This window comes from Cebidichthys violaceus, unplaced genomic scaffold, assembly GCF_023349555.1.
Source record: "Cebidichthys violaceus isolate CVI_PGR_0920_01 unplaced genomic scaffold, fCebVio1.0.p SCAF_5, whole genome shotgun sequence".
In the NCBI taxonomy this organism is placed as follows: domain Eukaryota; kingdom Metazoa; phylum Chordata; class Actinopteri; order Perciformes; family Stichaeidae; genus Cebidichthys; species Cebidichthys violaceus.
The window spans coordinates 18,265,950-18,293,676 of NW_027176705.1; the positions used below are offsets into that span (position 1 = coordinate 18,265,950).

At 41.7% G+C, this 27,727-nt stretch overlaps 1 protein-coding gene across 1 annotated transcript in view; it reads right to left on the reverse strand.

The window, feature by feature from the left end:
* LOC137887746 (myocyte-specific enhancer factor 2A-like) overlaps window positions 1–25,401 on the reverse strand; it is a 37,817-nt gene extending 12,416 nt beyond the window's left edge. Inside the window, exons 1-4 of the mRNA XM_068730930.1 lie at window positions 25,321–25,401; window positions 19,830–19,923; window positions 9,930–10,105; window positions 4,112–4,315 (exon numbers count right to left, since the gene is read on the reverse strand). Coding sequence (XP_068587031.1) covers window positions 4,112–4,315; window positions 9,930–9,983 — 258 coding nt within the window. The 5' untranslated portion in view covers window positions 9,984–10,105; window positions 19,830–19,923; window positions 25,321–25,401. The remainder of the gene's footprint in view (window positions 1–4,111; window positions 4,316–9,929; window positions 10,106–19,829; window positions 19,924–25,320) is intronic.
* Window positions 25,402–27,727: the final 2,326 nt, after the last annotated feature.

Consider the following 27,727-nt stretch of genomic DNA (forward strand, 5'->3'; position numbering starts at 1 on the left):
GGCTTGTTCAACTCAGGACAAGCTTTCCTTAAAGCTGCAGTTAGACCGTTTTATGTTATTATAGGATGGTACATTTTGTGACTTACTGGTGGCAGTATTATTTGTTATTACTCAAAATGACAGCTAGCAAAGGAATTATACAGTTAAAAATTCTGTAAATTACAAATGAAAAAAAGACTATAATTTGAATAATGAATAGGAAATAGGAATAGGATTACCTGTATTGAGATATCACACAAAAGTCAGCTGAGACTGTGGAATGTGTTGGTGTAAACAAGAAGCACTGCAGTGCAATCAAATAGTCATCCCTTCTTGCAAGGGCTAAAATGTATGTCTGTCATGTGAACATAAACTCAGCATTATGCTCCAACGGTCAATTTTACAACAGGAAAAGATGCGGGACCGATCACAATCTGACTGCAATCATCAACCCTTCAAGAATACCATAAACAATACAATAAGTTGACACATCTCCAGAGCAAAACACAGCATTCCAGCTTTGATATTCAACGCGTAATGACTCAGCAATTAATGAGAAGAAATTAACCAATTTATGACAGACGGAAAGTTTTTGTTTGCTTAGAGATTCTTACTCAACGATCATCCTCTGATTCAGGTGTCAACTCTGCTTGACCTGTCAACCGAAAGGGAGGGAAGAGGACAGCTGTTCCCGGTCATGTGATCACTCCAGTGTCTTGAAATGTTTCACACCATTCTCAGGCAGCTTAAAAGTTTGTCTTTGAATATAGGGAGGGTGGGGGGGGGAGGCAAACAACTCCTATTAAAGCAGTTGTCCTCTTTAGAGAACGGACAGCGGGACAGTAAGAGAGCACGGAGGGGCACAAAGTAGTCCCAGGAGAGAAGGGTCTATTCGGACCAAGAGCCACCGGGCTGCGCTATATGTGGCTCCACAGATGCTGGTCGGAACCACTGCGTCATGTCTGGGCCCCGACGACTATCTTAAAAGGGTCTGCTCGAGGATCTGAGAGTGCGTGTCTCCTTATCGTCTCAAATGTCAAAGTGGGCTTTAGTGGATCTCCACAGGCATGTGGCTCGTTGCCACCACCAGACACAGACACGAGCTGGGATGTTCATAGCATCTTAACATGTGAGGGGGATGTCTTGTTGCTGTTAGGGCTGCATCAAAGATAACCCCCCCCCCCCCCCCCTTTCCCTGGAGAGAGTCTTTTCCAGTTGGGAGATTGCCCTATGGGCTAAGAATAGGGAAAGCACAGTTGTGTTTGAGATGCCATTCAACACATCTGTGGCAGATAAGCTCACACACTTTCAAACTCCATGGCCAAGCAGTTTTTTTTTAAATGAAGGATCCTATCACATTTGACTTGTACGAAAGCCAAATGGACCGCTCTGCTGTATGCCACAGAGTCAGGTTTCAGGGTTCATAGTTTTCACTTTCTGTTATGGTTCTCATTTATCTCTGGGCTCTGCAGGCTGAAATGACTGCACTGCATACCTTGGACGGCTGCCCTGTTGTTGCTGAAACTCAACTCTGTGGCAACGCGAACCCGTTTCATTATTATGACAAAAGTAATCCGTCAGTGAGGTTGGCTGACCAGTTGACTGACTTTGTAGTTCTGTTAGCTGGCAGACCATCATCGTAAAAAAAAAGAAAAAAAAAAAAAGAAAAGTCTTCCAGGCACCGGCCTTGGTTTAGTTGACGTTCCACTATTATCTCCTCAGTGTGGAGGTGGATCTGTAGCGGGCATTTCAAACTGAAATTAGAAATATGTTTTGCTAATAAATCATTAAATATCAATTGTGAAACATTTCTGCTATAATCTCATCGATGTGCATGAAAATCTACCTCACATTTAGAGCAATGTATTATCAAAAGGTGTTGCATGTATAGACCGTGGAACTGAAATATGAATAGAAAGGAACCAGAATATGGAATGAACTCGCTCTTGTAAACCCTGTGCAATTAAAAAAACAACACAATAATACACAATAGTCGAGTTAACCCAAATGTCAAACTGTTCCTTCAGAACCCTAATGGTGGACACCTGACTCTATGTGGGCTTGTTGAAAAGGGAGAAAAAGGACTTATGCTATGCAGTATGACGTTTCTCTGGTCACTAACAAACTACGACGGCTGTGTTAACAGCCAAGGCAGCTCGTCGTCTGCATCATCGACTCTCAGATGTCAGTCAGCCAGTGTCATGGGAAAAGGTCCATCCATTGTTATGTGATTGAGGAAAATTCAAATTTCAAATTTGACTTTTAAAAGAAACTGCCAAACAAAGTTAAGAGATACAGCGTCTGTGTGACGGAAGTACTTGCGGGGGCTGTTTGTGTGTTCGCGCCACAGAGATGATAATCTGCAAACATCATGTTCCATCAAACAGCGACAATGAATCCAAAGACGCTTTCTGCCGGTCCACCGGGACACGGGAAGTCCGTTGCAGCCAGTGGGGTGTTACTTTACACATAGTCAAATTTTAGACTTGAATGTTGCAAATGGACTGACCGATATGTAAAAGATCAAGCTCTCACTTTCCAGGCTTTGTTTTAACCAGCTTGTGTGTCTGTGTGTTGTATGTGTGGGGAAAACAAATACGGGTTCAAAACAGGCAAATCCAGCCGGTTAATGTCTCACAGAGCCGACACAGGTGTCTGCATGTGGTCTATTACAGCAGGAGGACAGACATGATTATGCCATTTAGAATCATTATGGGTGATATTAATGATGCATGTTACCAACCTCTACCACTGCTATGACTACATCTAAGAGGATGAATTCAGCATTTAATAGCTGTGGTCTTTGGAGAGGCTTTACTGTTTCACATGCATGTTCCGGTTCATCCCTGAATCTGTTCTGGCTTCTTTTTTTTTTTTTTTACTACTATAACCGTCTTATTCCCATGAAAAACAATGTTAGATTTTCTTGGGACGGTTAAGTTTGACTCTGTGACTTTGGTAAGCTAGAGGACACTGAGGGAATGTAGAAAGAAGCTGGAAAACATGCTCTCCCAAAATAAACTTGAACACTGAAGCTCTCTCTTTTTCAGGAAGGAATAAACACTTTGGGAAGCTTAGCTTCCTTTAAATGTGACAGTTTGTGTTTGTGTGTGTGTGTGTGTGTGTGTGTGTGTGTGTGTGTGTGTGTGTGTGTGTGTGTGTGTGTGAGAGCAGTAAGTTCAGGCTCTCAGCAATGCAAACATGCGTTACAAGCTTACGTAAACAGCAAAAACGTGAGTCACGATGGCCGGTTATTATTAATGGCAGCTGCAATGAGTACGTGCTGTGAGAGGCAGGGCAACGCCGCTCAGGGACCACGATGCAGCCAAAGGAGCGGCTGGATCTTATCACTGGGAACATCAATGTCGCCAGTAAGCCAGCTACGACTGGCGTGAGTTAATGCTACAATAAACGGTCTCACAGAGAATTTGCATAATCCCTAAGTTGGAGGACCAACCCAATGGTGGTGTTTTATCTACGTATGTCTTGCAAATTCCTGATGTGAAAATCTCACCACTATTTAGTCATTTAAATGGACACACCATCAAGTAGCAGCTACACTCTCTCGCATACCTACCGGTTTTTGTACCAAATCCTTTGTAACATTTTAGTAAAGTTGACCATCTTGCCAAATTTAGTCGTTCAATAATATTTGCAGTATGTGTAATTCGTAGTAGGATTACACATACAGGAATGTAGATACTTGTAGTCTTGGCATATATAGTTCAGCATTTATGCGTTTCCTCGAATGAAAATAAAATACATTATATGTCTATCAAAATGTATATTTTACGGAGTCCTCTGCCGTTACGCTTTCTAGAAATACATCTTTCTACCAACCGTCAATGGATAAGACTGAAAAATGACATGTTATCAATTCCCAAGGCATGAATGTGCTCTTCTGAACTATCACATGAGGAAAAACGATTAAATATTATATATTTTCGAACATTTCGCAAGAGTTAAAGAAAGATAAACTGCATATTTGACTAGAATAGTGTTCAATAAACCGCCCACCAAAAGCAAAGAGGAAAAAGAAAGAAGAAAACTGGGTACCACATTTTGGGAGGTCAAACACCTCAACTAACAAGTGATGGAGAAGACCACTTTATGAAATGACACTACCGCTCACCTCTACAATGTCAGAGTTGGTTCTGCTCTCGTGGGGCTCGTTGTACTCGGTGTATTTCAGCAGGACCTTGTCCATGTCGGTGCTGGCGTACTGGAACAGCTTGTTGGAGCTGTTGAAGATGATGAGGGCGATTTCACAGTCACACAGAACGCTCAACTCATAGGCCTTCTTCATCAGACCAAACTTCCTCTTCATGAAAGTCACCTAGGAAGACAGACACCACGGATCAATGTTGTTTTCTTCAAACACCTGCTCCTCTCCCTTGACATAAAAGGACGAGGGACAAATTAGGAGGAGTTTCGATGAGATAAGTTGGGATCTTTGCAGCGTCATACAACTCAGTCCTTGTTCAGTGGCACGTTTTGGACAGACGAAGACAAGCACTTCACATGCAGAGAGACCAAACTGGGTGAGCAAGAGTTTAATGACTGATTGCTTTTTAAAAGCCTTTTGAAGCCAGAATCCGTTGTTCATCTGCATATTCTTCCCATTTTTTCCTCTTCATTGTCTTTGATCTAAATTCTGAGCTGTCCCTGACACAAGACGACACCATTATTTAAATAAAATGAAGACATAATGGTTGACGATATACAATAATAATGTTAAATGGACAAGTGTAGGGAGGTGGAAGACAGGGGGGGTCATTTCAGGTTAGGGCCGCTCAATTATGGCAAGAATCATAATCACGATTATCAAGTCAGTGTCACAATTTTTTAAAACAATTACCCATTTACTTTTGAAACATCATGCAATTATTCCTTTGTAAAGACTTTTGCATATATATCTATATCTATATAGATATCTACATATATATATACCTATATAGATATATATATATATGTAGATATATGTATATATACACATATATATATGTAGATATATACGTATATATACACATATATAGATATATATGTATATATACATATATATATATATATATAATAGAAAAAATATATATCAAATACAATAATATTAACATTAATGTACTTCCACAACCTCCTGAAAACTACGAAACAAATATTCAACATTCCAACTTCTTCCAGCCAGTTACTCAGCGTTAATAAGGTGTGGTTAGCTGGATTCATAACTCAAGACAAATCGAAACATCCTTGTGAAACACAATGTGGCCCAATAATCGTTTAGTCCTGATTGTCTTGTTTTCACAATCGTTGCAAGCCAATGTTGTAATTGAATATAACATTAGTTTTAACACCCAGTCCCTATTTCAGGCTTTCGGCTGCTGCTGCTCTCGCCCAGAACGATTGATAATGAGCCAATGAGCGCAGAGTAAGCACGAGTTACTGACACAAAAATCAAATGACACCGTGATCCACAGCCAGTTGCTGACAGAACCTTGTCGTGTAGAGAGATAAGAACAGTGATTCAAAATGTTTCTGCGTCACACAGGAGTGGGACAAGGAGGAGGGAGGATGTGGAAGGAGGGGAGGGTTCCCAACCTGGAAAAAAGGCTTCAACTCGAATGCCACTAATTCATGTTGGTGGGGCGACCGGGTGGGGAAAGCAACTGAGTAATGCTTTCCCCTCCCTTAAGGATTGCTATCAGCATTGATCATAATCATATTTGTTAAAAGTCCACATACTGTCAGTAAACCTTCCTTGGAAATAGAAAACCAAAAAACATTACAAGCATACAGTGTTATATTGTATTGTCATCTGTATTTATCTTTGTATGCGTTTCCTCCATCACGGCCTCTGGAATGCTGACTCACGTCATCACGTATCTAGAAGCTGCCTTCACACCTTCTCACTCCTCCAAGACTTACAGTGATGCAGAAAGTGATCAGGAGTATTGGTCTTCTACTGTATCAGAAGTTGCTGATGAAGTGGAGAGTCTTGCTTCTTCAATATTGCCAACATGAAGTATAAATACTAAGAGGGATAATACATTTGCCCCCTGAACTCTAGTACTGACACATGAAGGCGGAGCACAGTAATATGCACATTTATACTCATTTTTGCCATTTTTTTTTTCAAGTTTATTGAAGTTATGGGTAAATTATCCTACAATAATGACTTAAGGTTTAAGAAGAAGAGGAATCTCCTCATCACCAGTTTTCTACAGCTTTGTCTGAAGCAGGCGAGATATTTATTCTGTTCGTCAGAAAAACATCCACACTACTCCTTTAATATATCATACGCTCATCCCCATGTCACAGAAAAAAATCTGTTGAGCACTGACCTGCTTATAATAAATGATGTTTTGTCCTAAGTTGGCCTCACTGGAAGTAAAAAAACTGACATACACAAAAAGGAAAATGTTGGGTTAAATGTGTGGAACCGAGAGCTATATTGTGAGCTGTCAGGTATGATTGTTGATGACCTTTTGATATTCTTTAATGCTCTTTGTGCAACGCAAATTCCCAGAGGGACGATAGAGGTTTAATCCTTTCATTACAGCGCTCTCCACTTCCTGCCCAACTTGGAGGCTTTTACCTTGGGAACAGTGGAGAGCACCATTATATGCATGATAGCACTGTGGCTTTTCATATTTTATAGCACAGGAAGCCACATAGAGAAAGACATGTGCTGTTGACAAGTGATTTGGTCTTCTTTATTTGGTCATAAAAGTATATTTTCTGAAAATATTTGACCATTTTCCCCAATGGTGGTGACCTAATGTCACATTTTGTCTCCGGCGCAGTTTAATTTGTTTTCAAAAAAGTGTCCTTGGAGCTCGTGCAACATCACATGGTCTGGTTATGGAGCAAAGACTGCATCCGATTGCCAACAAAGTTCATGTTCAACCAAGCTGAACATTTGCTCTAATGCCAGAAGCATTTGGAACAGTAGTAGTCATTGAATAAATGCTGCATCTCATTACAGTAACTAGATTAGATGACAGCGGTAAAATGGACGCCACAGTTCTCGCTATAATTTAAAGGGAAGTTAGCGAAAAGAGTTGTGTTTCTTTTGTTTTTTTACAGCTACCTCTTAAACAATGTTTTAAATGATGTTCATTATTTCTTGAGCATGACTTGCAAATAGATTTCTATGAAAAGAGATAACAAAGTTCCTCTTTCAGAATATATGTATGACTGCTGATAGCTGGTATATCGCTGGTGCATCGTTCTACTGTCATTATATATTCTGCATGGTGTGTAATAGTGTGATAGTAGAAAAAGAGGAAAACCATCTGAACACACTTGATGCGCTTGAACGATAAAACAAGAACACAGGCCAACTTCCCAAAATAGAGTGCAAGGAGCTAAATATACAGCAGGCTCCGGCGATGCACACCCGACAGCTAAAGCAGTGTCGATCTAAAAAGGCTTGTGCCAAGACAACCAAACATCAAATACAAACATCATCCCAGATATTTATTTTGCAGCCACATCCCTATTTCCAGAGTGTGAGCCTTGCTTCCAGACAGGCTGGTATTTGTTGTGCTGTTGGGGTTGATATATATATATATATATATATATATATATATATATAGAGAGAGAGAGAGAGAGGAGACAGACAGAGAGGGATTCCAGTGGGCAGCAGTGTGGCTGCGCTAGGAGACGGTGAGGAGAGAAGGCCACTGTGTGTCCCAAACGCTGACCCGCCCTGCTAATGACAGGGTGCCGTCAGGACCCGACTAACCCCAAATTACTGTCCTTGCCACCAGCTGTGACCGCTGCACTCTCAAGAGTGAAACGGCTTAAAGCAGGGGTGGGCAATTCTTTTTCCCAAGGGGCCACATGAGAAACAGGGACTGGTGTGGAGGGCCGGACCAATAGACTGACCCCAATCCTGCTCAATATTATTCCACCTCTTTATAAAAAGCAGTAAATTGTATAGTTTTGATAAGCAGCGAGTGGTAAGAGTAAATGTTATGATCAGCAGTGGAATGTAAGTATATTAACTCAAGTACAAATTCAAGGTACTTTACTTGAGTATTTCCATTTTATTTAACTTCCACTCCACTACATCTCAGAGGGAAATAATGCAGTTTTTACTCCACTACCTTTGTCTGGCAGCTTTAGTTTAAACCCTTCCTAACTACCCGAACTGAACAACAGTTTATACAGGAGTTAAAATGAGCTCCACCTGAAACATCTGAAGCAGAAATAATGATCCAAAAAATATACATATGTAATATCCATATGTAATAGTAAAATACTGACAGGGTCATGTTTCTGCAAAATTAGTACTTTTTTGTTTTACTATTGTTTGCAGTCCGATGACCTCAGTTTCTGTTTTTCAGTTCAGTGCGACAAATCGAGTCCGTGTTGGGCTTAAACGAGTGCACTGAAGTCAGGTTGATATGTGAAGGACAGCTGACAGGTGGTCGTCAGTGAGAGAGGATCTGGATCTGGATATGTTCAACTTCATCACGGAGAATGTTTGTTCACATATGTAGGTAAATCCAAAGAGAACCAACATCTTCTGAGCGTGTTGCTTTTGCAGCTTAGCAAGCAAAGCCTCAGAGGTCCGTGCTGCTCTGCATCAGTCAAGTTTTCGTATTTCTCTGCTCTGTTTCATCTTATAATAGCGATTCAAATTGTAATCCTTAAACACTGAGATCTGTTCTCCACAAACTAAGCACACGGCTTTACCTTTGACTTCAGTAAATAAATACCTAGAAGTCCATATTTTGCTAAAAACTCTACACTCTGTATCAATCTTTCTTTTTTTAACGTAGACTGACATTTTTTAAGGGGTTAACAGCTAACTCCCATCTCCCATAAGCTCAGTTCACCAACACATTGCAGTGACGCTGCTGCTCGTACATTGAGGAAAAAAGCCCAGCAACAGTCGCCTTCAAAATAAAATCTTTACAAAGGTGCTTAACTCAAGATTCAGAGCATTAATATAGGAGCAAAACAACTATTTGCAATGTAAATATATAACGGAGAAGAGATGAAGTCTCTCACTCTCTCTCTCTGTTGTAATCCAAGCTACTTTGCGCTTTGTTAACAAAGCATTCAAGTGCATGCGAGTCTCTGTTGTGTCCCACTGGCTAGCTCAGGGCTGCCGCTCCGCACTGCGCTCATACGGGAGTTGCCGCTGATATCAGCATAGCACCCACCCTTCTGTTCCCCTCCAGGTTAACACCGTTAGCTCTTTCAGCACTGATACGGTTATTGGCACTGTTAACGCTGTTAGCTTCTTCAGCACTGATACGGTTATTGGCACTGTTAACGCTGTTAGCGCTGTTAGCTTCTTCAGCACTGATACGGCTATTGGCACTGTTAACACTGTTAGCGCTGTTAGCTTCTTCAGCACTGATACGGTTATTGGCACTGTTAACGCTGTTAGCGCTGTTAGCTTCTTCAGCACTGATACGGTTATTGGCACTGTTAACGCTGTTAGCGCTGTTAGCTTCTTCAGCACTGATACGGTTATTGGCACTGTTAACGCTGTTAGCGCTGTTAGCTTCTTCAGCACTGATACGGTTATTGGCACTGTTAACGCTGTTAGCACTGTTAGCTTCTTCAGCACTGATACGGTTATTGGCACTGTTAACGCTGTTAGCACTGTTAGCTCCTAGCCGCCAGCTCAGCCGTCTCCATGTTGAGAGCTGTTCAGAGGCAACAGATTCGCTCTGAATTCCGTAATGAGCACCTTCAAACATAGCGATATCCCTCATGGTCAGACGTTATTGTGCACAGAAACAAACAAGGCATAGTTCTTCTATAGGGGATGTATTCCTTAAATGGGTTATAGAGTGAGAGCTGACTTCTGACAGCACCTTTAACAATCAAAAGGGTTTGGCAGGGCAACAATACTGCACCCGTTGTGTTGGGCTTTGAATAAGTATACAACTAAGATGTAAAATGAGACGACGGGACAGCAAGAAGAAAACACTGACCTGTCGGTTCCTCTCATCGACGATCCGGGTGATCTGGATCTTCTTCCTCCCCATTGCCAAAACAACTTCCTCTAACAGCCGAAGAAGATTATCAGTGGGCTCTAGGTAACGGGCAATCCTTAACACATAGCTCCACTGTCAACTCTGTCACTCCGGTATCAGTTTGGCATGGCTTGCTGAAAAGGAGCGAGATGGAGACAGGGTCAACAAACAGTGGCACAAACATTTATGTTCAGCATATATATATATATATATATATTCAGATTCTTGTACAAATCATATAGTGCATGTCCGCAAGAGCATCACTTAACAAAAAGGTCAGAGATCCCTTTCTCCAAAAGAAAAGGACATGGGCAGAACATCTTTGCACCGCGGGCTGGACGTAACTACAGATACCGTCCTTGCTGGAGGAATTTTAATTCTGTAAAAACGTGCATCCGACATGAACACCGACATGAACACCGTTATGAGCGTCAGCTTGGTTCCACCTCATGGATCATTCTTCCAATGAGTCTTCAGGCTTTCTTCGCGTTCGTGCCGTGAAGGATGAAGACATCAGCTGCTTCATTTCACTTGACAGCAAAGAGCTTCACCAGGAGGGCATAGAGTGCACCATGGCTCACTGACCAACCAGCAGGACTTGAAGTCCAGCAACAAAGACTTGATCTCTTCCAGGTTTCCCACCCACGAACACACGACTAAGCCAAAAGCTCTGCTGCCAGCGTTTGAACCAGCATTTCTGCACAGCAGACTGCAGGAGTCCTATTCCCTTTCATTCTTCACGGTCGTTTCCAAAGTCCTTTTGGCCTCAGCAGTCTTTTGCTTTGGAATTTCATCTCTGCCCATTGTATTTATATTAAGCACATCAAGGAGGACTCAAAAGCACGCTAACAGAGGAAAACCACAAGAGTTAAATGTAGTTCAGCTACTTCATCACACACCTTGTCTAGCTGGCTCCAAACTCTCCTCTACAGCGACACTCCTTCTCGTGCACCAACATGAATATTCAGCCCCGCGGTCTTGAGTGAACTCGCCTCTGTTCTCCTGCTCGCTCCTCCTGAAGGAGTGCCCACCTGCCTTGCTGCGGTGTCCCTCCTCTCCTCAGCCTCAGCGTTTCTGAGCCCTGCCTTACCCCAGAGCTCCTTAGCTCTTTCCTAATCTCATCTGATCTGGGAGGAGGCAGAGAGTGAGGCGAAGCCAGGCTTTATCCTAACCCTCTCTGGATTACTGCAGCATGTGGATCCCGGAGCATGAGCCACCAAAACCCCCACTGCAGATCCAGTTCACAGGGTTGGGAGAAATACATTTGTCATGCGGCAAGGGAAAGTTATTGGTGATTATTTGCTGATTGAAACGACCTCTATATTGGATTTTTTTTTTTTAAATAATGTAATTGAGTGCCAGTCACTCAAATGCCCCATACAGCAGATGAATGAGGAACAAATGAAATGAAATAGTAAATCCCATGTTGATTCAAAATCAATGCATTTAAAACCTAGTCGTTTTATTACCGTGGTCTCCCTTTGAGTTATTGTTTAAAAGATTTATATTGAAAGTACAGCCACCCAAACATTTCATTTTTTTGTCTTTAATCATAATGGCAATTGGTTTCAAGACGCTGCACCCTATCCTCTCCGGTTCTCCACCGGCCCAGATCCCAGCTGACCCTGCCAGGTCAGTTCAGGGCACACATTGTACAAAGACTCCTTGCATACTTGGGATTTAAAGGTCACGCGGATTGATCTGTTTTTTACAATCTGGATGATTTGATGGCAAGACACAAATATTTTTTGCAAAGAAAAAAAAAAAAATCCTTTGCACCACTCTCATGTACTGCTATTTCCATGAGAGAAGAGAGGAGATCCATTTCTTGCGGCGTGTGTTCTTGAGTGACGGTTCAGTGTAATTGCTCTGTTACATTGCTAAGTTTGAATCGGCTAAATCCTTGTAGCAGTCTAAAATCCCTCCATAGTGCTTTCTGTGAACATTCTTGAAAAGCAGAAGGTGTTTTCTAGCACATTCGTGACGTATTGATAGGGGTGTCATAACTGAGTATTGATAATAACGCGTTGATCTGCTGGTTTAAGCGATAATCGATTTGAAACATTTTTGAATCAAAGTGAATCAAAACTTTCTCTTCTGCCAGGACTGAAAAGCTGAAACTTTGACTGACACTAGGCTGCTAATGCCAGTATTAAATATTAAGGCTACTACTGCTTATGCCACTACTTAATTAGTTTAGCTTTTTTTTTTTCAGTACAGATGACATTAAGCCTTTAGATGTGAAAATCTACCCGTTTGACAACAGTGAAGATATCTAGCGTCTCTATGACCACTATATTATTTGTAATGTTGGTGAGAAATGTAACCTTGAATATAAAAAAAGCATACAAAACAAATAAAATACATATTAACCAAACGTTAATAGTCAATTTTCTCTCTCTGACGATGCATCTCTGTCTCAGGTTTCAGAGTGTTGCGGAGCGATGGAGCCGGTTCTACATTTACAAGTTGTCCTGATCAATGCAGATGTAATATGTTACTATGGCAGAAACTCTATCTTGCTGACGTAAAAATCAATACAACCCACGGGATGAGCCGACGGGCCGCAGCAACCAGCACTCACACATACATACTCAAGGCTGAGCAATATGTTGTAATTTCATTACAACCAAAAGAAAAGTCACACCTAATCCAACACTCCGAGCAGCACACTTTAAAAAGATGTTGACGGTAATTCAGCACTGAATCCTCTCGAGTCTCTTTATAGTTTTGAAAACATGTAGCAATATTCAAGCATCTTCCGATGATATATCAAAATGGATATGAAGCACTTTGGAATAAAACCATTGGTTTTCACAGTTCAACACTGAACTCAAAAGCCTGAAACACAACCTACATGTGCATCACATGACTGCATGAATCGGTGTGATTTTCCTTTGAATAAACTCTATTATATTATATATTACTGGTAGGTCCCCAGCTTGTAAAATAAAAACAGTTTAAATGATGGTATCCACACATTATTATTCTAGGTATTTCTGGGTATTTAGTATTCAGGAAAATCATTTGTACATGTATCATCAGTGAAACATCTCTGTCTAATCTATATTTGCCTCTGACCTTTTCAACACCTCTCTTTAACTTCAGAATACACCCCCCGCCTCTCTGGATGTATTCTTAACAAGAAGTGCTAAGCCCTCCAAGCGAACCTCACAGCCAAACGCTCTTCTCTTCATCTCACCCATGAAATCCAATTCCTGCGGATCTTTGGAAGCGTGACCATGCTTTGTGAGGGTGTGAAACACACTTTTCCAAGGTTGGATTGCACAGGATTTCATATCTGTTATGTCCCATACAATAGCAGAATGGCACTTACTGTTGTTTTGGTAAATGGAGCTGGGTTTCCATCCAGCATTTTTTTTTTTATTGTACATGACTGCATAATGAGCAGAACATAAACATTATTTCTTCTCATTTTGCTAAAAACAGTATTCCTAGTGGCTAATATGGTGGTCATTTAATTTACTTATGCTTCACCTCCACTCGAAGATATTTACAATTTGAAAAAGTGGAAGCGCTGGCTCACATGATCATAAGGCATGGGTAAGGCTTAAAGCAACAGTGCAACAATCTTGGAAAATATGCTTGGTTGCTTTCTTGTCAAGTTATATGAGATCAATGCCACGCTCATATCTGTACTGTATATATGAAATAAGAGCCAGGGGAAGGTTAGCTTAGCTCAGCATAAAGACTCAGAACAGAGGTAAACTGCTAGCCTGGCTCCACTAGAGTGGTATCGATCTTCTCATTAAATGTAGTGTGTTTCCCAAGATCTCATACAAATACTTTCAAATAATTCCTAGATTTTAAACTTATGATTAGTGACTAATTTATGGAGTGTTTTTCCCCCTATCTCTATTCAATATCGCAGTCTTTCAATTAGACGGCATGACTCATTGGTTTCACATTCGTTTGTTACGTTTTCCCCCCAAAGCCCTGTCCTGGCACTCTAACAGCCTCTGTTTGCACTTTAAAGACTACGCTCTTGAATAAAGATAGGAAAAAAGCTCCATATTAATTGATGTATTGATAACTAGAATGACGGCCTCGCGGTTGTGTGTCACCGCCATCCAGTCATGGTGCAGGCTGCATCCATGTCATCGTTCTTATCCTGTTAATTTGTGTGAAATTTCCATAATCAGCATATGCATTCTTGAATAATTGCAGTTCTTAGAATTAAGAATACCAGCCAAGAATACCAACACTTCGGTAACTCAGACTTCGTTTATCATCCGTCATTAGGTGTTAAAGTGTTACCCTTAAAACTCAGGCAACTGTTCTTCCGCTCATAGTTTGGAAACTCTTACATCAATCCCTCAAGTGTGTTTGCATGCCACACACACACACACACACACACACACACACACACACACACACACACACACACACACACACACACACACACACACACACACACACTTCATCTTTTAGCATCCATTGTGCAAGAGAACCAGGCAGGGCCCCTCCAACGCTGTCCAGATGACACCAATAAACCCCAATAAACGGGGTCAACAATAAGTGTAAAAATATCTAATTGTAAAAAAAAAAAAAAAAAAACACTCCTAACATCATGAGCATTAATTAACAACCCTCCCTTTAACTTCGCCTCATGTAAAGAATAAACACAGTCAGAACTGCTGAAGGTTAAATCATGCTGAGCCTTAACAGCGCCAGGTTGTTTTCAGTACAAAGCAGCACAGAGTAATTGGCAGTCCTTTCATCCCTCCTCCTCATTAAAGACCATGGGTTCATCTCTAATTGCGTTGACCCCACCATGACCTCTGCTCCAGTCCCTCCAACAGTGAATCAATGAGGCGTCAAGCTGCTGCTACCCAGCACGCACCACTAGGTAAACCCCCAGTCTTCTGCTACCAGCACAATAAAGGAGCCACTGTCTCTATGTGCGAGCCTGAACATCATTTTGGCTCGGTTGATTGTCCAACTGGGCCCGGTTGTCACCGCGGAAACAGCCATGGTGAGATTCATGGCCATTTGCCGGAAGATGAGAGAGTTTCTGTTTCATCACTGTTCGCAGAAGTGTTCAGGACTGATGACACAGATTACGTTCCGTATTCACGTCTTTACCTTCCCTGCAGCTTTGCTCATCTCCTTGCTCTCCCTTTTTGCTCAATCTTGCCCTTCTTCCTCAAGCATCCTATTTGCATCAGCAGGCAGGCAGGGAGGGGGGGGCGGAAGAGAGAGAGAGAGAGAGAGAGAGAGAGAGAGAGAGAGAGAGAGAGAGAGAGAGAGAGAGAGAGAGAGAGACACTCTTTTGCTCCAGGCATAACTAGACGGACTTATAGAAGATTCTTCTCCCCCGCTAGGCCCGGACAGTCTTTGAAGTTCTCATAAGTGGAGTTTTATAAAGGTTCTTCGGGGGACTTACCCATGGTAAACAGGCAGGCTGTGTTGTGGACCTGCTCCCCGAGGGAGGTGGAGTGAGATCAGGCTTGTTTACTGTCTGAAGTGTTTAATACTTCCCTGTTTAGAGTAGCACTCAGTGTGCCGACCCTCCCCGCACGCCCAGTCGTGAATATGAGTTTTCTTTGATGTAAGGAAAGCGAATGACAATTTATGTAAAAACTTAATGGAGTTACAGCTACTCAGAAGAAGCGACGACGAAAATTAGCATTTTTCTCATGCAAAGGATGCTCTGGCACAATACACAATCTTTGAAAAAGCGGAAGTTAATGCACACGTGCAGATGAGTCTCCTTGTAACTCTGCCCAATGACAAAACCTGAGGTTCAGCGAAGTTAAATCTTAAAACGTTCCGCAGGAGCGAGGAATCCAAGTGTTGTCTGCTGCCAGGCACTGCAGGAGCACGGACCGTGATTAATTCATCACCCACAGTCAGACAGGCTAGCCTCTGGTATCATGCAGCCCGAGTATTGACGCTGGCCTCTGCTGCTTTGCAGGTCACTGAGCTAATGAGTTTTTGCCTGAAATGTATTAATTAAACTCATCTCCCTCCACCGGCAGCCGAGCACATTTAATGCCAGGCTGAAGGCCAGGGAGATTAGATGACTTAAAGTGTCATCTGCCATGCCACCCGACTCCCCCAGTCAGTTAGCAAACTAAGATGCTGTGTCAAGTAGGGGTATAGAAAAGGCTCTGTGAGAGAGTGTGTGTGTGTGTGTGTGTGTGTGTGTGTGTGTGTGTGTATATACATTTATGTCAAGGCATGATGATGAGATTTCACACTCAACAAGCCCATAGCTTCAGGGCTGCAGTTGTCCAGTGTGCTGCGCTCACAATCTCCCAGCCTTGTAAAAACTCCAAGACAGCAGTCGGCTCATTTAATTACTGGCCCGCTGTGATGTCATTTCATTATTGTGTTGCTTTTATGACAGTGGCAGTGGGATAAGATTTTCCTGTCTCAACAAAGAGACGCTGATGTCATGCCTGCAACACAGATGGAAACACAAGCTGCCCTGTAAAATATGGCTACGCTTCCATACTCTCTGTTCCTTTCGTAAAAAACACTAATTGGTCTTGAGCTGAACTTCCAATACAGAAAATGTCAATTCTTGCCCCCCTGCCCTCGTCATGCTACCTTGCAAAGCTATCAGCTGTGATGCTGAGGTGAAGTGATCTCAGACTGAAGTTGTGTCACGCTGTCCTGGTAAAATGTCTATTTTCCAAACTGTAATCATGAAGGATTTAACAGTATAATATTTATAACAGGCCAAAGAGGCCCCAATAAAATAAGATTAAATAAATACAACAGCATCCGAACAATTCCACGTCAAAGACCCCCAAACACACTCACATTTAAGGGGTTGACTTCAAGCCCATTTAGCATTTTGCCTTATTGTATTCCTGACCAAGACACGAACACAAATCTCACGTATTCCGAGAATAAACAGCATATTTCTTTGCAGAAATCAGTAGAGAAATAGATGTGAATAATATTCCAGAAAGTAAAATCTCTGACCAGATCTTTTACTCTTAAAAACCCATCATTGACCAACTTATGTTCATCACCCATTAACACTATCAGGGAAATGAGCAGAAAACAAGCCAAATTAAACTTGATTCAATTTACATCATTATGGTGCAAGCAAACCCGAGCTGGAAGTTTTGAGATATAAAAGACACGTGTGAACCTGGGACCGAGATTCATCAGATCTGCCAGATGTGTCTATAAATCTTGCTGACCTGACGCTTGAGAGTATCGAGTTGTGAAGTTAGTTGAGCTATTTCTGACACCCTTGATTTTGAAAGTAAGTAAATCTGATTCATCGAAACATCTGCAGCTCCTCTTATTCTTGCAGAGCTTCATAGTGAGTTCAGCAAACTGTTCAGCTGTTCCGGCTACAACTTCACTCTCTTCATTCACTCTCACCGCCTCATTTTTTAGCGAGGCAAGCAGCTGTTTGCAGCGACAAACCTCATGCGTATTGTAGTATTTAGAGCCTCAAATGTGCCAAACTGATGGGGGGGGGGAGGAAAAAACATGATTTTTCTGGAACTTAGTTGTCATAATTAAAACTGGTGGCCATGAAATACATCCATTGGGTTCTGTTTCTAAGCTGAGTAACACTGAGGAAATTGGTAAAATGAAAAATTTAAATTGGAATACAGAATGGGGAAAAAAACATTTCCTGAAGCAGCAGTTTCTCCCACTCAGCGTGAAAGCACTTGTTTGTTTTTTGTTTCAACATGAATCAGATTTGTTCCGACTTCAGCTCCACCGCACATTTCTTGCCCTGGTCATGTGTGGCCCCCTTCAGTGTGCCCCCTGGGGGGGGGGTCCTCGCCCCACAAGTGTGAGAAACACTGCTCCACTGGAGCCACGTTTGGTAACATTTATCTTTAGAAAAAAATGTGTCTTGACCGCAACACTAAAGACAAAAGGTGAGACATAGATGTACAGTGTCCACTTGAATGTCAAACTTAGAAAGCGAAGCGCTCTCCAATCATACAGTACAGTCACACAGATACATTCCATAACTTCAACCTTCTCTGCTGTTCACTGCAGAGGAGGTAGCAGAGCCACACAGCTTCATCGCTGAAAAGTATCTCGAGCCTTTGATCTACTAACTGGTATAATGAATTCTTTAACATTTCTGTTTGTTCCTGCTCTCATTGAAATTCTGTGCTTTCAGCAAAGTAATATCGTCCTTTTAATGTTGAGAAGCGATGGAAAGTAGATCTGAGGCCTCTATCCTGAGGGTCCATCGAGCAGTCTCCTATCCCCCACCCCCACCCCACACACACACACACACACACACACACACACACACACAGTAAGTATTGGACTCTTTTTCAAGATGGGCCAAGCAGAGGTCAGTTGGAGCCATTAAAGTCATTCCTCATACATTCATCTTGTATCAATTGCACATCAGTGGTGTATACAGAGTATCAAGAAATGCTCCTCGCTGAAGTGGTTTCAGAATTGGCTTGAATTTGTCAGCAGCTGGCATCGCTGACTTTACTGAGGAGGAATTATGAAGCCGTGTGCATTTACTCACAGTTATTTCTCTTTCACCGAATTGCTGGCATGAACAGAGATAATACATCTGGGATCAGCTGGGTCACCTGGGATTAAGGTGTATAATTGCTGAAAGCCATGTGTGAGATCACACTGGGTGCTTCTGTGGGAAATTACCATCTGCATGAACAGCCAGGCCACAGCAAGGCAAGCCGACTTCACCACATCGCCAGATTATTATTGACATGACATGAATTCTTACTGACCTTAATTTACTATATCAATGCTCACGTATTCAATTAACGAGCTACAGTCAGCCGACCAAGGACATATTCATTTTCACAATAATTTCTCATTTTATTTGTCCTTAGAGTCGGATGCGCTCAACGTTTACCAGAGTTAACATAAGCTGACAGAGTCTGTAGAAGCTGCTGTTATAACCTGGCCCTCAACTGGGCAGGGAGTGAGAGCGCCTCCATGTACAGCCAGCGTTAATGAAGTGTTGGCACCATAAAGAACAGAGTCTGGACTCTGAGCAGACCCACACCACTCTCTGGTCTGGACCCTGTATCTGCAAATCAACACTGAGTTTAATTAGGCCAAGCCATGCTTCCATTGACCCAACATTACTGTTTAACTTGGCAGAGCAGAGGGGAAACCTATTTACCGAGAGCAGCAAAGGCAGTTTTATACGACTGCAGGAAAGTAGATCGCAAGGCTAATATTTGGAAATTGTTTAATTTGATTTCTGTATTTATTGAGTGTAATTTTTTTAGCTCCTCTGCGGCATTTTTAGCATCAAACGTGCGTGTGTGTGTGTGTGTGTGTGTGTGTGTGTGTGTGTGTGTGGCCCGGCGGTCAGGCGGCAGGCAGCCAGAGGTTTGGCTGGTTTGGAAGGAGCAGCTCAGGCCTGATTACTGGGGCGTCCCAGACTTCTCAAGTCCAGTAGATTAGGAGCTCTTCCAGAAAACACAGCGAGAGGAGAACAGAGGAGAGAAGCCTTCGCTACAAGGTGTTGCTCAACACAGGAAACATGATTGCAATTTTACTTCCCTACAAAGATACACATACAATAACCCTCAACACTGTTTGCCAGTCATTTGAATCAGAAGAACCAGAGTTGCATAATGTTCTGAATCTTTTCAGTGAATAGTCTGCGCTGGGCTCACTCTAGCTTATTTCAATTAACTGAAATTGTGGTTTTATAATATTAAAACTCAAATGGTTGGGATTATTAGTCATAGCTGTCCACAAGCAAGGAGAAAAGATATGGCCTACATATAGAGCCATAAATCAATACAACTGTGTTGGCATTGGGTGACAGACACTTGGGTTTGATTTTGTAAGAGCTGCTGCAAGACATTTCAGAAAGGAATGAGTGAAAGAGTGAATATGTATTACCTGAACGTGTTTGTTATGAGCCCTGGCAGTAGGAGGAACTCCTTTTAGTGGAGACAATATCACAGAGAGCAACTCCTCCTTCAGCGCTGAGATTCTGAAAGAAAAAAAAACAACAACAACAAATTAATTTGTATTTGCAACTGCAAGACGTTTTTTTTTAATGAACAAAAAGAGGAAAGTGATGATCTTCAGACATCGACACACGACCGTTTGTGTGAAGACCATCTGCGGTGAAGGAAGCCATATTTCTGGGTTTGATGAAACCCTCAGTGAAAAAAACAAGAAGGATTTTTTTTTTTCCCCCCAAACAGATATTATGGTGTTTGTATGAACACATCAGATAGAAGGGGGATATCCCGTGTGTGTTCTCATAAAAAAAAAAAAAAAAAAATGCAGCAGCAGACAGAACTAATGAGCCTCTGCTGTTCTGTAATCACATCAGTGTGGATGTTAGCATCAGCACAGAGAGGCAACAAGCGCACAACAACAACAACAAGCCTCCACAGCGAGAAGAGTCATCCGAAGCCCTCGTCCTCTCTGCCCTGTGTGGTGCAGCGTGTCACCGGTCTAGCCGGGCATCGCCGCGGCTAATCAAAAGTGGATAAGAAATGCATTAGTCCACACGGGAGCAGCCTGCACTAGCTCGTGCCCCGCTAAAGCAGGCCATGTAATTGACTAGAAAAAACAAAGTCAGTCAGTCGGTCACGGAGGACTCGAAATAGCCCCTCAGTAAAACACACACACACACACACACACACACACACACACACACACACACACACACTGGAGCTTCTATTTCTTCAGTGTGTGGTGCAAAAAGAGAAGGCTTCCCTTCAGAAGTGTTGCTATTTCTGTTTACCACAAGGCCCCAAATATTCTATCATTAGGGAAACTAGGAGGGGAAGGAAATACCACTGGGGAACACATGGACTCCATACAGCCGCACAAGGGAACCTAACTGCCAGGGTGGGCAGAACAGCTTCTATTTCCACAATATCCATATGTCCATTCATGTAAAGCTGACACAAAAGTGAAGGAATCATCCGTTTTTTATACTCTGTCACTAACTGATTAAACAACCTATATTACGAGTTCATTTTACCTCTTCAAAATACAGTATCTTTAATGCCTTGCATTCATGTTCTTTCTGCGTGGCAGAGCGTTGTTGGACATCACGACTTCTTTACTGCCTTTCTCGCCGACTGTGCAAACTGCAATTGATGTGCGTTTAAACCCGAACCGTTACACTTGCTGCATAATGTCTTCGGTAGCTGGCATTGGTGTTTCAACTTTTGCAATGGCCAAATGCAGGAATCAGCACAATATTTAGCAGCAGATGTAAAGAAGACGAAGCATCGAGGCTATCTGAGACAACCAAAGAACCCAAAAAGGGGCGGAGAAACTTTGAAATGCATGGTGGAAACAATCAACGCTTAGGAATCGAAAACACGGTGCGAGGTGCATCTTTGAGATCCGAATATCTTAACTGTGCAGTTAACTATTCAGGTAAATGTACCTTGTAATAAACTCAAGAACCTTATGTGAGGTCACTAAATAAAAGCTGCAGTCCTTTATCCTGTGGATAACATCACTGACATCGCCCTTTTCCTTAAGCAACCAGGTATCTTCTTGAGTTCTGGTGTCAGAGGTCAATTCATCGATTTTTCTACTTCTAACTCTTTTATTCTGCGATGTCTCAATTTCTTCATTCTGTTCAGTTCACCCACCACAAATGAAGCTAAAACTCTCCAAACCAACATGACATTAACTGACACGAATCACTTCTATCGCTAAAGAAATAATCTAAGCTCGAGTGATTTCAGACACTCTCAGTCCAACCGGTAATTACAACGGCAAAAATAAGTAAACTGAGCCGCTCTTCTAAATGCTTTTGCGTTGAATGCAATCAGATTGCTCTAGCATGAAGACCAAGTGCATTTGTTTAAATGGGCAGGGATCCCAGGAATGTTTTCAGTTCAATTACATTAGGACACAGCAGAGTTTTGATTGACGTTCTGGTGAAACAATATCAAAACATTCATAATGATAACCAGTTTTTGGAGGGTGTCCTGTCTTATAAAAAATGTCTATTAACGCATGTTTCCTCCATGTGTTGTCATGTGCTCACAATCTTGTTGATGGCTCTTACATGCAGCATTGCATACATTGCTCACTGTGTGTTAACTGATGCCGAGGGTTGGGTCCCTTTCAGTCACATCCTTCTGTGAATAGGCTGACCTAACTTTCGTGGGGAGATGGAAGTTATGTTCCCTTAAATGTAGACACTTATTTAGCCTATGGGGCTGTTATGTTACAAAACCAATGAAGATAATGCTGAAAGAAATGTAGACACTTGAAACACACACCGTATTCAGATTGACAGTAATCAGAACATTATGGGCATGTATCCATTATGCACAAGATTGTGCAATGAAAAACAGTTCTCACTGAAATGCATATTCAGCACATACAGTGATTACCAACTTAAAGAATGTACGGCACCTCCGATAAAAAAGTCCTAATCTGATCAAGTGTGTGTGACTTGGCCACATGCAAAGTTAATAAATGCATTTTCAAACTTCAGAACACAAGATGTTCTGGGTTTTACCCCAGGGTGACTAAATTATCTGGATAGCTATGAAGTTATCAAAATATTTTAAATCTCCTTTTAACTTAGAATTTTTGGTCTCCACCAGGCACAGTGGTAGTATGAGCTAAATGCTACTGTCTACATGCTAACATGCTCACATTGACATGGTTAAGTTCACATTCACAGACTGCAAGAAAAATTAAAATACCTTACCATTTAGTAATTATATATATATATACATATATATATATATATGTATATATATATATATATATATATATATATATATATATATATATATATATATATTAAAAAAAATTGTGCTGGGTAACGATTACAATTTGTAATTGTTTAATCACAAACGATTTAATCAAATTGTTATGCGCAAAATTCAACAATGAATTCAAAAGTAGTGTATTGCGCACTTTTATTTTAAAAGTACTGCTATATGAACAAAAGTGCAATAACATTTGGTTTACAAACACTTTAAACAAATAAGGTGCTTTATAACAGCAGTATTCCTTTACACAGTAGCAGTTATATTTCTTTACTACCTGTGCTCAGTGTGCTGACTTTATTTGAAATGTTTCACTGCTGTGCAACATGAATAAAATGTTCCGCGCACGTTTCAGCAAAACGTCTGTCTTCTGTTTTCATGACAGTCAGAGCATGTGAATGCAGCTCCCACTGTTCATCAATATAATGCACCGTAACTCCGAGGTGATGATGGTTACCCAGCGATGTCCAGTAGTCTCCAGTGAGAGCAACAGTTGGTGATGTTGTAACGCCGTCTCTTTTGTAGTCCTCTCCTTTTCACAGAACTCGTGTGTTCTTCTTGTGACGGTGCGTCTTGAGGGAGGCTCAAACGTACCGTCATTCGTTGATCCTAAGAACGTTCCTCAGACCGACATCTTCCACAACACTAATCGCCCTGCAGCGTGTAGCTATCCACTTCTCTGTGGCATTTGTTAGCTTGTCTTGCTTTTGTTTATCTATACTTCTCCCACACGCTGCATCAACGTAGTCTGCCGAAGCCTCCCTCCACCATATATATACACACACACACACACACACACACACACACACACACACACACTGTATATAGTATACATGAACCAAAGCTTCAGTTACAGATTGTCTAAATGGGAAACAACAAAGCTACATACGCGCTAACCCCGTCTGTGTTATTTGCTCATTACAGAAACCCATTATCCTTATTGGCGTTCTTGTGATATCGGAACTAACAACAAATTGCATTGCACTGCAACAAAATGAAAGTGTATCCGCTCCAGACAAGACAGAGATGACTGAGTGGATATGGGAGCGTTCCTTCATCCCATATACTTCCCTGTGGTCTCAGCAGTCTGACAGGGTGACAGTGTAACCATGACCTGATTACCTGTCCCCTGAAGCCTGTAATCACTAAAGCCAGCAGACGGGCACCGTCAGTCCGCTGACAGGGAGGATAATTGAAGGTGATGCTACATGCCGCTAGACCTGCTAATGAAATATGAAAACAAAGAGCAGCGACGAGGCAGCAGGGCACCAAAAGAGGCCCGAACTCCAGTGCAGAACACGGCCCGTCTATTCACCGGCCACCTCTCACTGTGCCTGAACATCAGACTTCTAAAACATTGGTCTGTGTGGAGTGTTGGTCTGTGGATTGGACTCCCTTACAAGCCTATCCAATAGCTTCTGTAGCGACCGGTCTTTTCCATAGACATTCCCGTTACTCATGATCATCAAAATGTGTGTAGTGATAAAATGCTGATGCACTGTGGATTGTCTCTCCTGGTTCCAGTAAAAGCATAGACCATAAAACTATATTTGCCCAAATGCACAAAGTGAACTGAATCCAATCTTCAGAACACTTTTTTGATGTTGTTGCTGTATTTCCTACACAACATATCGTAGTTAAGAGCTACTGTTTGTAATTCACTGACGCAGTAATACTTCCCTTCCCTTTCACATTAAAGTTTAGAACTCATAAGCAGTGCCAACTGTTTTCAACGCCGTCGTAAAAAAAAAAACAATACGCACATGCTCATAAGCACTTTGGAAGCATTACTGGTTGCTGTAATTGGTCTGCTGTCAATACTGGCCACAAAAATGATCTCTTCTCAAAGGCTAGAGCTGCTGAGGAAACATATTAGCTTTCGCTCAACTTGAGATTGTACTTATACACAAAACGAAGGCTGGAGAATTTTGTCACCTACACTAAAAAAAATGTTTAGGAAGGGATCTCTTTGCAGTCAGCATAGGCGAGACATTATAGCACACAATAACCCTTTCAATATACATATGGGCATGTAAGTATTTTTATTTGACAACAACAAACACATCAGCTCTGACCAAACAAAAAAGTCAATTGTAGTTACTAAAGCTCCCCCACAGAGTCCCTCATTGATGTCCATCGAGGTGCTATACTGACAGTACTCATAATACTGATACTAATCATAAAGTGTGACATGAAGAGAGACATCGGTGGTCAAACACTGGCCTAACCTTCGTGTGAGTGTTGCTATGCAGTCACTACTGGTACTGAAACATTCCTGCTGGTGAATCTAAGTTTGATAAAGCTCTCCATCACGGCACTTTGGTTTATCACATGTAGCGCCACGGTGGACGCAATGTCACCGTACTCACCGTACCGAACAGAACCGAACAGAAACAAAAGTGCGGCCACGAAGCGGTCCCTAAATAAACACGTACACGTAGTTGTACGTTTCCTCCAGGCTGTTTAGGAAACACTGCTGTGATGGACCAAGTTGCAGCGTCTCAACACAGACTATCGGAACATTAAGGTTAGATGAAGAGCAGTGGCGTCCCTCCCTCGGTCTCGAGAGCGGAGAAGACGCACAGTAAGAAATACTTTTTCACGCATAAAGACAGATGACTCACCCCTCCGTGCCCTTCTGTGAATACTCTACAATTGTATCAAAGCGTTCCGGCGAAAACACACAGGGACAAATCCGCGTCCACTATATTTAGGAAAGTGACAAACTCAGAGCACGAGCGCGAGGTTTAGCTCCTCCCACTAGAATGTGTGTGTGTGTGTGTGTGTGTGTGTGTGTGTGTGTGTGTGTGTGTGTGTGTGTGCAGCTAGGTCTGGGCGTGCGTGTATTTTGACCATCCTACCCCTGTACAGCACAGGTATGAGTCTGAAGCTATAGAATATGAATGCATGCATGTGTGTTTGTGTGTTTTTTGTTTGTATCATAGTGTCAAATTGGTGGGTGCACGTGTTACAACCGTTATAAATGTGTCTGTGGGAGTAGGTACACTTAGAATGTAATAAAAACAATATAAAGCTGGCATGTGATCATATAAAACCTGGGATCATCATTCAATTAGAATTGATACATTGACTGATCAGCCCAAACAGAAGCCCAGTGTAATAACTGAGCCGTTGATGTTGCGTTCAGCCCTGGCCTGAAGGAAGGAGATGAAAGCTTGTGACTGAAAGGCCACAGATTCCAGTTTGTGAACCAGCTGAGAAGATCTGCCCAGAGCAGTCTCTGTCCTCAACAGCACTGCTGATGAAGGCTTCAGTTAGTCACAACTAGTGTCTATTCAAAGGTATACTCTATATTATCATTCATATATCGTTATTGGGTAGGTTATATTTTTAGAAAGTGTTTTATAGATTCTTGTTTACTGTATAGAGGTGTCACATGATGTTCAGTGATGACATACTGTATCTGCCATTTTTGGGTGAAATGTTAACTCTGTCTGTGAAACTTCGATAAACCAAAACTTCGATGGGGGAAAGATTGACCTTCCTGCTGTGGATTTCTTTTCTTTCCTCCAGCACAACAAGGCTACTTTAAAAATGCCATGTGTAAAATAAAGCAAGCGTGTCATAAAGAGCATACAGTGGCTTTCAAAATAAAAGAAAAGAGGCCTAATAAACCTTTGCCAGATTCCACGGGAACCGTTCTTCTTTGTAAAATGGATATTGTGTTTTAAACACACAAAACAAGTCATTCCGTCGTGAGGCTGCGGATGGAGCAGCAAAAAGTAAACTCTGGCGCCATCGTGTGTCCCCGTGTCAGATGACAGCTGAAGCGCTGGTTAAAAACAGATCTGTTACACAAGTGGATTACATCACTAACCAAAACATGCCAGAAAACCCATTTCTTGCTAAAAAAAACAAAACAAAGTGACATAGTGAACATTTTGATTGTGTTGTATCAGTGTTTGACTCTGTCTCTCCCTGAAGGCTCCTAGCAGAGTGAAGGCTGTCCTTCCTCAGCAGTCCAGAGCCTGCTGCACTTTGATCCTAAAATACTAGAGTTACAGATAAACAGGGAATTTGATTCATAAACTTTTTACTTGGATATGACATGTTTTGCAATGCAGAGAACACGCCTGTGTGGCATCAATGATTGCAAACATGAACTGTAAATTGGTATTGACGATAATATTCGAATTAAAATGAGGCTTTGATTCTGTTACAGTTGATGCTGTTGGATATGCAGATCAATCTGGCGGACTGGCACAGAAAAAACATTTACACATTTTTTTTTCCCAGCAGGACAGACCTGATATTAACTCATTTAATTAAAACCTAAAATGTTGCCTTGAATTTACAATTGTTACAATTTGATTTGACATGAATGCTGGTTACACTGGTCGGATTCAAAGACAGAAGCGGTAGCGACCTTGAAACAAACTCGAAGCTAGTTTACACAAGAATTCTTGAACGCAACATTCTTCCTATTGTGCGTTTATTGTTTCTTTTTTTAAGTAAAGCTGCCATTTATATCTTCATGCACACAGATTATTTATCTTTATATGTATATATTGTGCATCCCAATCGTTCTCTCCGTGAGTGGAAGGTGTGAGGATGGAGATTGCAGCGACAGAGGGATTGAAAGAGCAGGCTGAGGACGAGCCTGACCATTAGAAGATAATAACCTCAGATGAAAGGAACGTCGTGCTGTAATAGGATTTCACTGCAGAAAACCCTCTTCCTCATAAGACACTGCTTGGATTATGACGCCCATATGAAATTTTCTTTTGAAAAATCTGTTAGTATCAAAACTTTCTCTCTATGAACTGATCCTTTAGAAAATTCACTGACTTTGCAAAACTATAGAGCATTAGCCACCTTCACCTATTCAACCTGTGTTTCCTAATAGCTTCACTAAGAGGATAGCGGGAGGAAAGGGACCTGTTAATGCAAAATAGGTAACCCTATAGCTTGTAGAAATAAGCGATGAATATTATAACATACAAAGCTAATGTGTAAGCAGCACACACACACACACACACACACACACACACACACACATTTACATGATTT